At 51.6% G+C, this 14952-nt stretch overlaps 4 protein-coding genes and 2 non-coding genes across 6 annotated transcripts; 3 read left to right on the top strand and 3 right to left on the bottom strand.

Moving 5' to 3' along the window:
* Positions 1-136: 136 nt before the first annotated feature.
* On the top strand, positions 137-718 carry V2A60_001959 (hydrophobin family protein; the record flags this gene model as incomplete). The annotated part of the gene is made up of 3 exons (XM_083253311.1): positions 137-458; positions 518-594; positions 656-718. The coding sequence occupies 3 exons, from the start codon at positions 137-139 to the stop codon at positions 716-718; spliced, it is 462 nt and encodes a 153-aa protein (XP_083109437.1).
* Positions 719-2247: 1529 nt separating this feature from the next.
* On the top strand, positions 2248-2377 carry V2A60_001958. Its single transcript has one exon. It is a non-coding gene; the product is annotated as a tRNA-Pro (tRNA).
* Positions 2378-3702: 1325 nt separating this feature from the next.
* On the top strand, positions 3703-3827 carry V2A60_001957. The gene has a single exon. It is a non-coding gene; the product is annotated as a tRNA-Pro (tRNA).
* Positions 3828-4985: 1158 nt separating this feature from the next.
* On the bottom strand, positions 4986-5506 carry V2A60_001956 (short coiled-coil protein; the record flags this gene model as incomplete). The annotated part of the gene is made up of 2 exons (XM_083253310.1): positions 4986-5154; positions 5211-5506. The coding sequence occupies 2 exons, from the start codon at positions 5504-5506 to the stop codon at positions 4986-4988; spliced, it is 465 nt and encodes a 154-aa protein (XP_083109436.1).
* A 7579-nt stretch (positions 5507-13085) lies between these two features.
* On the bottom strand, positions 13086-13361 carry V2A60_001955 (uncharacterized protein; the record flags this gene model as incomplete). Its single annotated transcript, XM_083253309.1, has 1 exon — positions 13086-13361. One exon carries the CDS (start codon positions 13359-13361, stop codon positions 13086-13088), a length of 276 nt encoding a protein of 91 aa, XP_083109435.1.
* A 153-nt stretch (positions 13362-13514) lies between these two features.
* Positions 13515-13703, bottom strand: V2A60_001954 (uncharacterized protein; the record flags this gene model as incomplete). The annotated part of the gene is made up of 1 exon (XM_083253308.1): positions 13515-13703. The coding sequence occupies one exon, from the start codon at positions 13701-13703 to the stop codon at positions 13515-13517; it is 189 nt and encodes a 62-aa protein (XP_083109434.1).
* Between the last annotated feature and the right edge of the window lie 1249 nt (positions 13704-14952).

The raw sequence follows: 14952 nt of genomic DNA, 5'->3' as shown, positions 1-14952 counted from the left end.
GCTGCCTCATGGTCCTCGAAACTTTCTTCTCTATCAGCTCATCCATTCAGAAGCCTCTCTCTCACACTCTTTCCAAGCAAACCAAAAAAAACAAAACCAACTACCCTCTTCTCAACCAACCCAACCAACCGCCAACATGCGCTTCGCTCTTGCTGCCATCACGACTTTCGTCGCCGCCGTCGCTGCCGTGCCTCACCACCCGCCTGCTCACCACCCCCCGAACGTCGACATCACCCACAAGGGTGACATCGATGTCACCCACAAGACCTCCCAGCTCACTGTTGGCGATGCCGGTGACAAGTGCGGTGCCAACCAGGAGCTCTACTGCTGCGACGAGACCAAGACGACTCCCGGTGCCGGCTCCGATGGCGGCCTCGGTGGCCTGATTGGTGCCGTCGTTGGCGGTGACGGTGTCCTCACGCACCTTCTCGGCGAGTGCAGCAAGATCAACGTCGACCGTAAGCTTCTACCAGCGACTACTAGCTTTGCCAAACGCTTCATACTAACTTCTGGCCAGTGCTCATTGGTGTCTCCGATCTCCTCCACTCCCAGTGCACGGCGAAGGCTGCTTGCTGCCACAACACTCCCTCTGTCGTAAGTCACAACCAACAGGTGTCCTCGACCACAGCTTCAGATGCTAACAATATTCAATCAGGCTTCCAACGGTCTTGTCAACCTTGCCCTGCCGTGCATTCCCATCGCCGGCCTCCTTGGTTAAACAACACTCGAGAGTGAGAAGAGACATGGCGAGCATCATTGCTCAATTAATGGATCATAGTTGGTGGAGTAATACAGTGTCAAGATAGATCGTGCTTCTATAGAAAACGATAGTTTCCAACTGTCAAACATTTTCCCTACTGCAATGTGAAGGTGACTGAATCGCATATTCCATCCACGCAACACTCTTTCTGGAAAAGAGTAATCTTTCTTTTTCTTGGCAATTGGATTTACCATTGGCGATATATCCTAAACTTGACCACAATGGCCTAACTACCGGTTTTCCATGCATCCACGGTGATGGCTTGAATGGTGGCGAGACTGTCTGCCTCTTGACGAGACGAGCTTCACCATCCGAGCAAGCCGCTTGCTCGATAAGAGCTGCCATGGTGGCGAAACCTGACCGGCAGAACACTTGGACTAGAGGACACAGAAGCTCGGTTACAGTTTACAACCCACCATTACCAACAGTGTTGCCCTCCCGACCCAACAGCGCTGCTAGTATGTAAACCGCACCATCTCATCTTTTTGCGGCGCTCGGTTGGCGCTGTTTCCGAGTGGGGAAATACGATGGCAGGGCTGATCGAAAAGAGAAAAAAAAAAGTAAACAAGTGGAAATAAAAGTAATCCGGATTTTGCAAGGCCACCCTCCCACCAGTAGCGCGAACCCCCCTTTGGCCCCTCCCTCCTCCCGTTGACAAAACTGTGGCGCCGAGATGCGCGTGCCCCCCTCCCCAGCCCAGCCTCTTTGGTTTGGACGAAGGGGGTCGAATGCTAGTCGATTTTTTCAGTCTGTCGCATTCCAGTCGCGTTCGTCCATGCCGTGACGTGAAGCGCCCTTTACAACCACAACCGGTCTCACGAGCGACTCTGATAGCAACGAGGGTAGTAGGATGGTGGTGATTGAATTGCATGTGGTGTGATGTATCCATGCGATTGTAGGCATTTCTTTTTATCTAAAAAAAAAAAAAATACATTTGCTTGAGGGCCGAGAAAGAGGAAGAGGTGGCAGAGAAGGGGGGAATATGCGTGTTATTAGGCAAGCTGGGATTTAATCACATACTTTTACACATCTCATGTAAGTGATGGTAACAAGACAAGCTTACCAACTAGATGTATCTTCCATTTTACGCAGAGGGTATCAATATGGTACACAATCAATCAACGATTACAACTTGAATTGGGATTTCCCGTAGAGTATCCTTATTTCAAAAGGTTTCATGGCTTTCTCATGCCGCTCGCATTGTTCGCGGCCATTTTGTTGAGGAGTTGGTTGTGCAGGGTAGTTGTCATGAGGCGCGCAAGTTCAGAGCGCCTCCCTCCCTCTTGTTCCACCCCGGCGTTGCCAGAATACTAGCCGGAAGAAAAAAGAAAAAAGAGAGCTACATGTCAGCAGAATGATCGAGGGCTACTGCAGTCTTTGGTGTCGGAAAACAACAACAAGAGCGAACGAAGGATGACCGGCGAGAATTATTCTTGTAGAGGCATTCATAGAGAAAAATAGCCGAGCTCGTCTCCACTGCCTAATCGGCTTTGGTGGCCAAGTGGTAAGGCGTCGCACTTGGTTAGTAGTCCCTGATCCACCTTCTCACGTCAAAAGTCTTATTCTAACATCCCGAAAGTAATGCGAAGACCGTGGGTTCGAATCCCATCCGAAGCAATTTCTTTTTGCTGCAACCAGTAATTGGCTGCATGATCTTTTTTGCCCCCCCGCCCAATCCCTGTTGTGTTTGACTCAATTTTTTCTTGGTGCTTAACCGGGGGTTCGGAGAGGTGTTGGTGATTTTGATATCTTCATATCTGGTCACGCGACTTTCATACAGCCCTATTATAATCAAGGGATTGCGACATGATTCTTTGCTTGTGCCGTGCTTCTGCGCTATGCTGCTTCTTCACCCCACGTTGGAAGAGTTTTTAAAATAAGACACGAGCGGCAATAGAAAGCCAGGAAACCTTTCACGACATCGATATCAAGCCACCCAAATTACTCAAATGCACCAGTGACCGGTCATATTTCAAAAACTGCAGTCGCTGTGGACTCGGCAAGTGATAGGCTGACCGGCCACGAGGGCTGTTGTCCTCGGTGAAGCCCATATCCAACCAAGGACAGTTCCAGCCAAGCAAGGGGCCGAGCCATCCGTGCCAGTCGAGGCGAATATGGCAGAGCTCCGCAGGGAAAAAAAAAAAAAAAAAAAAAAAAAAAAAAAAAACTTGTCCTATGGACGAAACTCATCAAGGATCAGAAGAAAATCAGAAGAAATCCCCCTCCCTCCTTGGGGTCAAAGGAGTTGCGTGCCATTCTTCATCTTTCACAAGTACGGCAGAACCAGCAGGAGGAAATAAAAGGTCCATTCCATGACATAGTGGGATGGAGAGTAGATGCGAGTATGAACATATATGTCTCTCGTCGCAATCTCGCCCCCTTGATAGAATGCGCCAAGGGAGCATTCGTCTTGGCTGCCAAGATTCCACACCTGCCAACACTACAGATCACTTGGGACCGACCAATACCTGACAAGTAGCCAGTAGGTACGGAGTAACTTGGACCCAAAAAGGGACCAGAGAGCCCAGAAGCACGCTTCAACCTCACCGCAACCAGAATGCCGCCGTATTCCTCCATCTGTCTGTCGATCGCTCATGTAGTTGGGTAGAGAGTTCTTTGGCGTCCGCTGTGGCGCGCGCCAACCACCCGCACACACACACACACACATTCTCTGTCCCTGGCAAAGCCCATTCCCTCAGCGCTAGCTCTTAATCCAACGCTGTTTTTGTAGAGATGTGGGGGGGGGGGAGCAAGCTGGAAAAGGCCAATCTTGGTCACTGTACTTGGTCACTGTAGAACCCATCCCAGATGGGAGGACTTCCCTTCGCCGTCAAGAAATCCCCCAAAACTTTCCCGTGACCTTGTCAAGCCGGAAGCGGGTTCTCCTCTATGCAGACTATAAGCCGAAATAGTTGCTCGCACCTCCACACAACAATCCACTAGCTTTGGTGGCCAAGTGGTAAGGCGTCGCACTCGGTAAGTCCCACATTGGAATACATACAACAACCAATCAACTAACAAACAATCAGTAATGCGAAGATCGGGGGTTCGATTCCCCTCCGAAGCAAACTTTCATTTTTTGCATTTCTTTTTACCTCCCTCTTCTTTCGAACGGCGGCTTTTTTTTTCTTCTAATCACGCGTGCCACTTAAGGCGGCCCTCATTTACCCATCGCGAACAAAAATCTCGCCATTCTAGTGGACGGAGTGCACGGCTCCTCCCTTTCTTTACCGGCAATATGCATTTTTTTCTTGTTGGGCAACTGCGCTCGGCATGTTCCGTGCTCTGATACCCTGGACTATAAGACATGTAATATCAAATATTTGCTAGGGTCGTGTCTCGTATGACCGCGGCGCGGCGCTCGAGTGCTTGTTTTCTGCGACAAGGGGTAAACTACGTCATACCCACAGCACAGATCTTGTACCAGGGCGAAAACAGCGCAGGAAAAGGGAAAGGGGATTCAATGAATGTCATGTATTTTTTCCTCTAGATAATACTACCCTTGGCCTACTGCTCCAAGGTAGTTAAGAAAACACACACCTTTCTGACCAACAAAATAAAAATCAGGGCACCGCTTTTTTTTTCCTTTTTAATCTTGGCCACCAGTGAAGAAGAGTGAAGAAAAGAAAGCCTTTTGATTCGGAACCCCGGACCTTGCAAAAAGCGACTGCGACCAGATTGCACAGGGTGTAAAAGTCTAAACCCGAAATTTCGTCTGAGCCGAAATGAAACGAAATTAAAAAAAAAAAAGACAATCCATGATAACAATCAAAGCCAAATGAAAAACGCCCCTCGGAATGCTTTATTGTTGTTGTTGGTGTTGTTGGGTGAGTGCGTAATGACGCGCTGGCTCGAGAACCGAGACTGGACGCGTGATTATGCTATATGATATTGTACAGAGAACAAGTGGTATTGGTGCCGCAGTCGATGGATGAAGTCCTATGCAACAGGGTAGGAAAAAAGGCGCCAGCGGCAGGGGTATCGTGCCGCAGACATGTGGGCTTGTTTTATTGCAAACTGGCGCTTCGAAAGTGATCGCTCGAGAATCGAAACAAATCGTAATGATAGACGTAATGGGTGAGATATCGGCGAAATGGATGCGTCGTTCAGTTGCCGAGTGCCGATGGAGGGGAAGGAGGAAGTTTGTGCCAGCACTTCCTGGTTTTTGAAAACGCTGGCTCAGAACATGAGGCAAGCTGAAAAAGAGAAGAACTCGTTGGCGCATTTATTTCTTGGCCCGGCTGGTAGAGGCAGTAATCTTGCTGGTGCTCATCAAGTCGCCAATGTATTTTTGCAAGAACTTGTTGTTGTTATCGAGCTTGTCGTGCTCTTCGCGGACAGCCTCTATGCGGTTGAAGATGTCGATGAGCGACTCTTGCAGAGCTTTGGCATGCCTGTACCAGGTTAGCACCCAACGGTAGCTGCCACTAATGACCGGGCGGAGACTCACCGGCGCAACTCTTCGCGAGCTTCCTTGCCGAGCTTATCGATGTCTTCGCTGGTTCGTCGAGGACTCATGGCTCGCACATCGTCGGGTCCAAAGTGCGACTCGACGGGACCAACTTCTGAGCTATCACGAGGGACGACAAGCGGGCCACTGCTCTTGCGACTTGGCAGGCGAGGCCGAGTCGGGATGGGCTGATGAATGATGGGTTCGTTGTGGTCAGAGGGAGCGGTTGATGTCGAGGAATCGGAGCGGACAATGGGATGGGAGCCGGTAGAGTGATTGTCGTGGTCGTCAGCCATCATGATGGGCGTGTTTCGGAAATTTGGAAGAGAGAGGGAGCAACGAGGAGACACAGAAAGAAAGAGAGAGAAAGAGGAAGAGAAAAGAGGCAGAGAAAAGAGGCAGAGAAAAGAGGAAGAGAAAAAAGGAAGAGAAAAGAGGAGAGAGAGGCGGGGGTGTGTCTTCAGGTACGCCAGTAGAGATATTCGACCAACAGCCAGAGAGACAACCAAGGAGAGAATCAGAGTCAGGAGGAGTAAAGATGGATGTAGATAAAATTGCGGCTGTATGGTATTTAGATGGCAAGTTTTTCGGGTTGACTCGTAAGACTGGTGTTGTTGTGCTCGAGGCAGACTTGTTTGCCACCGACGTAATAAGGGTCCTTGCTAAGACGGTGGCCTGGCCGGGTAGAGCGTGACCAGTTGGGAATGGGAGAAATACGGGTGACGACAGTAAGACGACCAGTCAGGACGGGGACCAAGAAGGCCAAGACGGCGCGATACGACCAGGAAAAAAACGAACTAAATTGGATCGGCGAGAGAATACGATGAATCGGCGGAAATGGACTTGCAAAAGAAGAACACGCAGAAGAAGGATAAAAAGAAAGAAGGGATGGGGAAAAGGAAAGAAGTTGCAGAAGAAGGAGAGATTGGGGGGGAAGACCAGGGGGAGAGAATGTGGTCGGTCCTGCCGATGAGGCAAGGGGGGGGGGGGGGGGGGCGCCCTGGAGGGGGGGGGGGGGTCTGATTTGAGGGATATGAAATAGGCTTGCCGGGTGAGGTTGTGAGTTGTAATGGGAAAGGCGACGTGGTTGCGTTTGGCTGCGGCGGTCGGAGGTTCCTGGCCAGTGAGCGAAACACTGTTGCGTCAGCCAAGTAAAAAAAGGTAGCGCAGATCGACACGGCACGGTCTAGGGAGTATCGAGCACGGACAAGATGTGCGGAGGACAAAAAAAAGTGTTGAAGAAGAAGAAGAGGGGAAAAAGAAAATGAAGAATGTGAACAAGAGGCGAGGACTAACAAAATAAGGAGTGAAAGAATAAGTACTTCACATCAAAAACACAACGGCATGAATTAAAATGAAGAAAAAAAAGGCAGTAAGTTGGAGCCCATGGGGAGCCAAATGATATTAGGTACCTTAGTACCTAACTCGGGACTACCGTTACTTACTAGTACGGGTACCAGCTAGTACTACTATTAACCTATCAGCACCTGCACGAGACACCAGACAGATGCCAGCAGGTCAGGCCAGTCAGATAGGTACTTACATACCTGCCTACCTAGGTACTTACCTACCTATCAGTAATAACCACTCACTGAGTAAGGTAGGTAGGTACCTAAATTACTGAGTAGTAAGTGCCTATTATTGGTCGAAGCAGGCGTGATAGGGCGTGATAGGGCATGATCGGGACCGCCAGGAGAACTCGTCAAGGGAGTGTCAGGGGAGTGCGCCAGGAGCTCCAGGGGACCGTCGCATAGGAAGAATTGGGAAAGAAAAGACAAAGAAAGAGCCACATACGCTAAAACGGCCTGTTGCGGTCGAGTGACTTTGGCGGGCGGCCATCGAAGCTAAAAACATCTGGTACTGCAACGACAGCAACGAGTCAACAACAAAGGCAACTTGGATGATTGCCCACCCCTCTCGGGGCCCCAAGAAAGTGGTTTGAGTGGTCCCCAGCTGCCAGTATCTGCAAGGAGCACTAATACAGTGGCCCCTCCAGTGGCTCCAGAAGCTCCAACCGTTCCAGCGGTTCCAGCTGGTGGAGGCAGGCGGCTGCCTATTTCGGTGTGTAGGCGCCAGGCGCTGTGGAGAAGATGTTGCCGGGAAAAAAAAAACAAAGTAATGTACTGAGTACGGAGTATCCGTACTGGTAAGGGAAGAAAAAGGGGATCAATCAAAAATCAAAACAGAATAAAGAAAAAAGCCCACCCAGGGACCTTTTTTTTTTTTTTTTTTTTCCTTCGCAGGCGACGGCGGGACCGCTCAGGGAGGGCGGGATACAGGCGTCTTTACTAGTGGCTTTTCTCCGCTGACCACTTGTGTGTGAGAGGGAGAGGGTCAGTACGCCCGCCCTGGCCGATGGGTACCTACCTAGGTACCTTAGTACTTATAAGACCAGAGTACTTACGGCGCTCCTCTGCCAAGTTAGAGGAAAAGATACCACCAGTACGGAGTACTTAGCAGGCATGCTGCACTCAACATTGGTATGGCCATCTCAGCTGCGTTGACGCAAACAATAAGAAATGCAGACACACCCACCCGCATACAAGACAAGTGTCAGACGTGAACAAAAATAAAAATAAAATAAAAATAAAAAGAGAGCACGCTAGTTGAAATGACGACAATAGTGATACTACACAGTACCCAGTGTCACCCGCCGCCGATTATCATTCACCCAAAAGTGTGATCTGCACCAAATGTCGTCAGGCCGTGGCAAATCTCCATCTCGACACACTGTGCAGTTCGCCGGCCTTCACCTGGCCCTAGCCGCCCTACTACTCAGTACCTACTAAGTTACCAGGCAGCCAGGCTACCAGGTAGGTGCTCCGTACTGATACTCTGTACTCCGTACAGTGCAAATGCATTCACCACTCTTTGCAACGATCTCTCTGTCACTCCTCTCACTCTCCCAAGTCCTCCTTCAGCCCTCCTTCTCAGCCCTCCTCTCCTCACCTCCTTACCTCACCTCCCACATATCAGTAGCTCGTCGCACCAACGCCCAACCAACCACCATCCGGCTAACCACCCACCCACCATCCCGCTCATCACCTTCATCACCTCCATCACCACCACCACCATCATCACCATCCACTCCTGCTTCTACCCTTCCATGCGACCTGCTACACGCCATTCCGCGCTAGACACTCACCAACACCATGGCTCCATGTCTCCATGGCTCGCCAGGTTTGCTTTTCCACGCAGCCCAACAACCCTCCCATCCTCCCACCACCAGCAAACCAGCTCACATAATCACAACAGTCATGCAGCAGCTCCCTGCTGGCACTGGCACCGTCGTCGCCAAGCTTCCCACTGCTTTTGCTCTCATCACTTGCCAAATGCTGCATGCCGATGCTTCTCTTGACAACTCCAGTCGACCAGGAAGAACTGAAGCCACTGCCAAAGTCACGATGCCTGTAACCGAGGACCACCAGCGCAAAAGACCCTGCGCCGATCTTGCCACACTTCGGCGCCGGCTCTCTGCCAAGTCTACAAGTCTACACATGCTGTCCCCATTGTCGCAAAATGACAGTTTCAATAGATCACCATTTGTCACCGCAACATGTCAAACAAGGAATGAATAGAAAAGAAAAAGAAAATCAACACTCGCGAGACAACTAGATACAGACCGGAATACGCCATGTCACTTTTCAAGAATGAAACTTGCGGTGACCTCCTCTACAACGCAGCTTTGCGGTTACTTATTCACTAGAGAAAAAGCAACGCCCCGAGCTAACATGCACACACTCAAAATCGAGCGAGAAGAGAGGAAACAACAAACTACCTACCAATGCCACTCTCTGTACACATCCCTGCCTCACTACGCAGGGCCGAGCAACTAATGACAATCCCGGATGTGCAGTCCCCATACCCGGCGCACCCCTGTCCCAGGCTCGTTCTACAGTGTTCTCATGCGACGTCGTATGCGTCGACGTACCAGTACTTAACAAGTTACTCTGCCCTGGTAATCTGTATTCTCTGTCGTCACCAGCAAAACCCTACACCGATAGTCCACGTGTGGCGCGCTGCCACACCCTCTAAACTTGAGCCTGGGGAAGCCCTGTTCGTTCTCATGCCAAGCCCAAAGGCCAGTCCTCAAAGAGGAAACTCGTTGGAAGAGAGGCGTGGTGGCGGCGTGGAATAACAGCCACTGAGACGCCACGCTCCTGGCACCCTTTCTACCTCGCCCGTCCTCGCCAACCAACGCTAGCCAGACAACGGGCTACTCTGTGCGCAAATACACATAAAGCTGCGAGATACGAATCTTCATTGATATACCGTGTCATAATGGCAATCTGCAATCCGGCGACTATGTCATCCCACGACACCCTCTTCCGTCATCCAAGCCCGTCGCCTTGCAATAGGCATGCCCGTATTTATTGCTCTTATGATGGCGTCTGTTGTGAGGGACAGACAGGCATGGTGCACCAGCCAAATACAGAATAATGATGGCAGATTACTTACTTATTACAGCTCCAGGTCCAGTCAGTGACCGGCCCAGGAGCTTGGAGCATTGGAATAGTGCGAATTATATCCCTGCAATTTGTGCTGCCCACCTCCCGGCGAAACGCAAACTTGCGAGCTGGTCGTAGGCAAAATTACAAGCTTCGACCCGCGGCATCGTGACGGCATCGCTGATATTCGCCGCTACTGAGCATGTGCTCCATTGCCTGCCGGTGCTCGCCGCCGTGCGTGCCCAGACATTTTGGCGGCAAAAAAGCCCAGGTCGGATTCAATTCTTGAGCGAGCTGATGCTGAAAGCTTCGAATCCTCTATTAGTGCCACTTTTTCATGATATCATGGCCCTGTCAATAGCCTCTCATGGTCTCTGGGCCCACGATTTATCACCAGCGCAACGCTCTCCGATTTTAGAAAAAAAAATAGGATGACGGGCGATGGGCTGTGGACAACACTGTCCACCGCCAAAAACACGCTGGCGCATGGATTCCACATACTTTGATGCCCAATCTATCGCAGCCTCATGTTACCGGGGGTTTTCATGCCCATGTTCACTTCTTTTCGCTGTTGTCGCTTGACCTTGCGACGGCTGTTCATCCCAAACTGCATGTGTCGGGTCTGGCTTGCTGGGAACTGACATGAATAAATGGGACTACTTGACCAGACAGCCGACCGGTAAGTGGCCAAGGCTGAGATGGATGTCATCGCCTTCGAATCTCTGTCAGCGGTCTTTTTTTTTCTCTCTCGACGCATGAGCAAGAACAAAGGCATAGCCCCATCATGTACGGATACTCCGTATACGTAATAATACAGGACTACTCGCGCTAGCCAACTCGACCAGCGCCGCCACGACAATACCCACCCTTCTGTGCAGCCTTGAGACGCTCCGTCTCGTCGAGGGCTCGCCAACAACTGCAACAGGGTTGCTTGGAAGCTTCTGCCACTACTGAGCAGTTAGGGATGATGGCTACCCAGTTCTGTCCAACCAGCGACAGCGGCAAGGTCACTGCCCGCCGCAAATCGGCGCACATGGCCACGGGAGCGGTGCAATCAGGGTTCCTGGCATCATCGCAACCCTCACGCCTCCTGCACGTCTACCGAGCTAGCTGGATCATCCCGCTGCAGGTTTTGATTTGTGGCCGACTCAATGGAAAAGTTACCGCGTGACCTCATGCCAACGGAGGTTTGGCCTTTCTACTTATTCCCTGGCACCGTGGACCTTAGCAGTCTCGACTCTGATGTTAGCCTGGGGGTGCATTTCTCCCTCCCTAGATCAGGGTAGTCGATTGATTCTGTCCCAGGCTATTCCAAATATGTTCCGCTTCAGCTGCTATTGTTCGCCGACAACTGTCGGCCTGTAACTAGTTAGCTCGTCTGCGACCAGCGCCTGCGTGGGCCTTGGTTGCCTATTGGATCGTAATGCTGTGGCAAGAGCAAGCCATCTTTCATCCGCTAACAGCAAGAATATTCGCGAAGACAAATCGCCCTCATCTCTGAGACGTCTTGTCCCGTTCCAGATATTGGAGTTTCGTTTTCTCGGTCATTCTGTGAGGAGGTAGGCAAGTAGGGTCCATTTACTGCGGCCTCCTGACTATCATTACGACATCATGGCTTTGACGCTAAAAAGACAACGACGCGACTACTGAGTAGCTCGGACAGCCCTCATTATTGTGCTACGCGCCAGGTCGTCAGTCATATTTCTACACCTGCGTTGTGGTGCCTCTACGTTTCAAACATCTTGGGCCTATTGTTGGGGGCGATACTAGGCCGCCATTTGTTCCACCATCATTCAGCCGTCCCTTTTGCACCGGGCGATGTCGAATGGAGAACCTGGGTCCAACAGGCAAGCCTACTTATTATTTTCGCCAAAGAATTACTTAAACATTTCAGCCACAAATGTGTACAAACTAAATGACGCACGTTGCTGACAACGTCAGGCCTTTCGTCTGCCTTGACTCTCATGGAAGGACCAGTTATCGCCTGGTAGTTGAGCGCCTCACTACTCTTCATCTACTCCGTACTCAGCCTTGACTTGCAGTCAAGCCACGCGGATGATGGGCTGACACTGGTCATGACCCTCGGTCACCCCTACCAGTACGATGGGCCAGTACACAATGGCGTCACCCTCAGCCCCCCTTTTGTTAAACTACTCGGTAAGGGCTATTTCGCCGTAATAATTACTTATTAAAAGAGACCAAAACAAGAGACAAAAGTCCATGTGTGTTTTCTCACGAAATCACGTCGTTGTTCAATGGCATAATGGTACCCTAGCTCTCCTGCAATGCCGCATACCCCCTGTTCGCAGTGCCCACGACAATGCAGCTAGGCACCCCCCCCCCCGGTCCTGCATGCTACCAGTATGTATGCTGCCCAATACATTGTCATGTGGTTCCTGTCCCGCGTCCACCGGATGCACCTTCCTGTGGGCTGCAGATTTCTCATGATTCCCAAATCACCATGCTCGGTACTTTTTTTCTGGGCCTCGTTCCCTATTAAACACGATTGAGGGGCTCGCCAGCAGCTGAAAGCTGCAGGCTATCTTGGGCCATCGCCGCCACAAGGATGTGGACGCACTTATATTCATTCCCCTTACTCAAGCCGACATGTGAGGATGGCGGCCTGTTTTGTAGCATCGTGACTTTCCTGACCGCTCTGCACGTATCAGTACTGATAGTTTCCCAGCTAGGCGGTGGGGTTCTCAACTGGTAGTCTTTACCAGTAAGTACTACTAAGTAATATTACATAGTAGCCTGGACCTTGTCGTGGGAAGAGTCAGGACTTCGTGGGCTCCGTCTCGGGCTCTTGGCATATCCAATTTTAGTCTGGGACGTGCGCGTGGGAGATTGGAGACTGGCCGAGGATGAGGCGACCGCCTGCGCCCAGCTGTCCTTCCAACGGTCCTTCTAACAGCCTTCTAGACGAGTTCTTGCTTGGCGCCAGGCATCTCACAAGGGTGGGGGGAAATCAAAAGCTTGATAGCACGGCCGATTTCATTAAACTGAGGGAAGGGCGCAGGGCTAAACGAGGGAGATCGAATCCATCTTCAGTACGACCAGTTCTCGCTGGCGTGCTGTAAAAAAGAAAATGCACCATAGAAATAAGACTAATAGTAATCCTGGTCAAGTTGAGGTGCCCGAAATGAGAACAGGGCTTGTGTTCCAAACCCAACGTGCTCGAGTACGAAGGATGGTCAGGGCTGGTTTCGATCATGTCTTGCGCCCATTCATGCGGCCATCAGTTTGCCGTTTCCCCACGCGACTCTGCCCTTGTTCCGACGTGTCACGAAACAGGACTGATTTGACAGTTTGCCAAGAAGACGTCTTCTTGAGCCAAAGGGAGGAATCGAGGGCACAATCAATATCATTGATCAAATGAGACAATCAGGATGATGGGAGACAAAAAAAAAGGTGGCGCTCTATTGGTTCAAGAACGGACGGCAACTAGTCGTATCTTCACGCTGAGCACTCGTCGGCCGTGGCACAGCATCCAGTTAACGCCTGCGAGCTGCAGGCCGTGGGCGGCGACGAAGAAGCCAGCGGTGTCAAGGGACAGGCGGCGCTCGACGAACTCGTCGCGGCCCACGTCCGAGACGCGGAGGGCGGCGGGGCCGGTCCGCCGGCTCGCGGTAGGGTATGAAGAGGTAGCGGTGAGGGTTGAATCTCGAATACGAGGGGCCGGGGGGCGCTGGTGAAATGACATCCCAAGAAAGAAAAAAAAACCTTGAGGACTCGACTGCTGTCGTTCTCTTCTCATGGAAAACCCTGCCACAGGGCTAGGAAGAAGTCACAAGAAGATGCGGCTTATTGTGTGCTCGGGTTTCGGCCCCGGTACAAGAAAACGGGGTCAGGGTCATCATGCCCGGCGCCGCCTCCGCGCCGGGCGGCTGTTGTGGTAGCGTCGCCGGGTCCGGCCGGCAGACCGGAGACGATCCGGTGCCGCCAAAAGGGCAAACTCGGAATCCTCGGGCATCGGCGCGCCAGGATCAATGAGCATCAAGAGGTACGAGCTGTCGGTGGCGGCGGTGGCAGCATGCGCATGCATCGGAGTCTTGTGGAGTGTAATATGCAGTTTTTAGCACACCCGGGCGCCGTTGTTGAGGATGGAGAGGACGGGGGAGCGCGGAAGGAAACGAGTTTTCGTACCATTTGTTTTTTCCCCCTCACGCTTTATGCATGCTCACGCGTATATCTCATTAACTTTAAGAGTCACGGCAGGCGCATCTCGAACCTGCGACAACGCCGAAGCAGGTTTCCTAGCTGTACGGGACGTTGCCGCGGCGTCGTCGACAAAGGACACGGACAGGCTCGATGGTGGGCTTGACGAATGCGGGGATCAGGGCAGCCGCGGGGTCTGGGATCAGGTTAGCCCTCTTGGAGGTCTGACACAGTACGATTTGTTTTGTAGTTGATTATTTGAGGATAGGAAAGTGAAGCTCTTCTCTTCTGGAGGGGATCTAGAGATGGATTTTGAAAGAGTAGTCTTATCTCCCAATCTGCTGAGCCCTGCTTTGGTATTCGGGTCCGTCTTGAATCTGGTCTTGAAGCTTCGTCCGTCAATCCATGGCGAAATGTCATTGCGCGAATCTCATACCGGCTTTTCCAACGGAGGAGGAGGAGGCGAGAGAGGGGGGCAGTTGTTCTGTATGAATCACCCTGTCGCCGACTATCTTGCTTTTGCGCCACAGACAGAGGAAGAATTGTTGATTTCTTAAAAGTCGGTAGTTGACATGCAGCCTGTCGTCTCAACGGGTATTACAGATATGTATTCACGGGCTTTGTGTGGCCCAAGTCGAGTTGCCCAGTGATTGGGGAGCTGTTGCTCTCTGGCCCTTGAAAGAAGACTCGACGTATTGAAGTGAAAGTGCTATCATTTTCAAGGCAATCAAGGACTCGCGGGGGAGGGGAAACAGATTACGGATAGGATTCAAGCGTAAACATGCACGAAACCGCCATACACCTCACATGTCGATAGGCCACCCGTCGAGCATTACCCGGGTGTGAGCGGAAGCTCATCCACCATGCCCTCATCGGGGCATGTCACTTTACGGATAGAAGCTGTTCCTGCTGGGCGCGATGGCTGCAAGGTACTCAACCCACAAGTCCAGAACTTCAAGGGCAAGAAAATACAGAACGGAGCGAAGCCCGCATTTCCAGCGACTTGTCCCCCCGTTCTTCTTTCCATGGCTGAGTTCGTTATAGCGCCAGGATACTGCACTCCGATCTTCGGTGCGCCGCGGGTCCCCCCACGGAGAAGGTCATCTATCTAAGAAGAGCGGCGCCGCCGCCCCCCC

This window comes from Cordyceps javanica, chromosome 1, assembly GCF_051103115.1.
Source record: "Cordyceps javanica chromosome 1, complete sequence".
NCBI classification, from domain to species: domain Eukaryota; kingdom Fungi; phylum Ascomycota; class Sordariomycetes; order Hypocreales; family Cordycipitaceae; genus Cordyceps; species Cordyceps javanica.
This window is presented reverse-complemented; position numbering and strand designations above follow the sequence as displayed.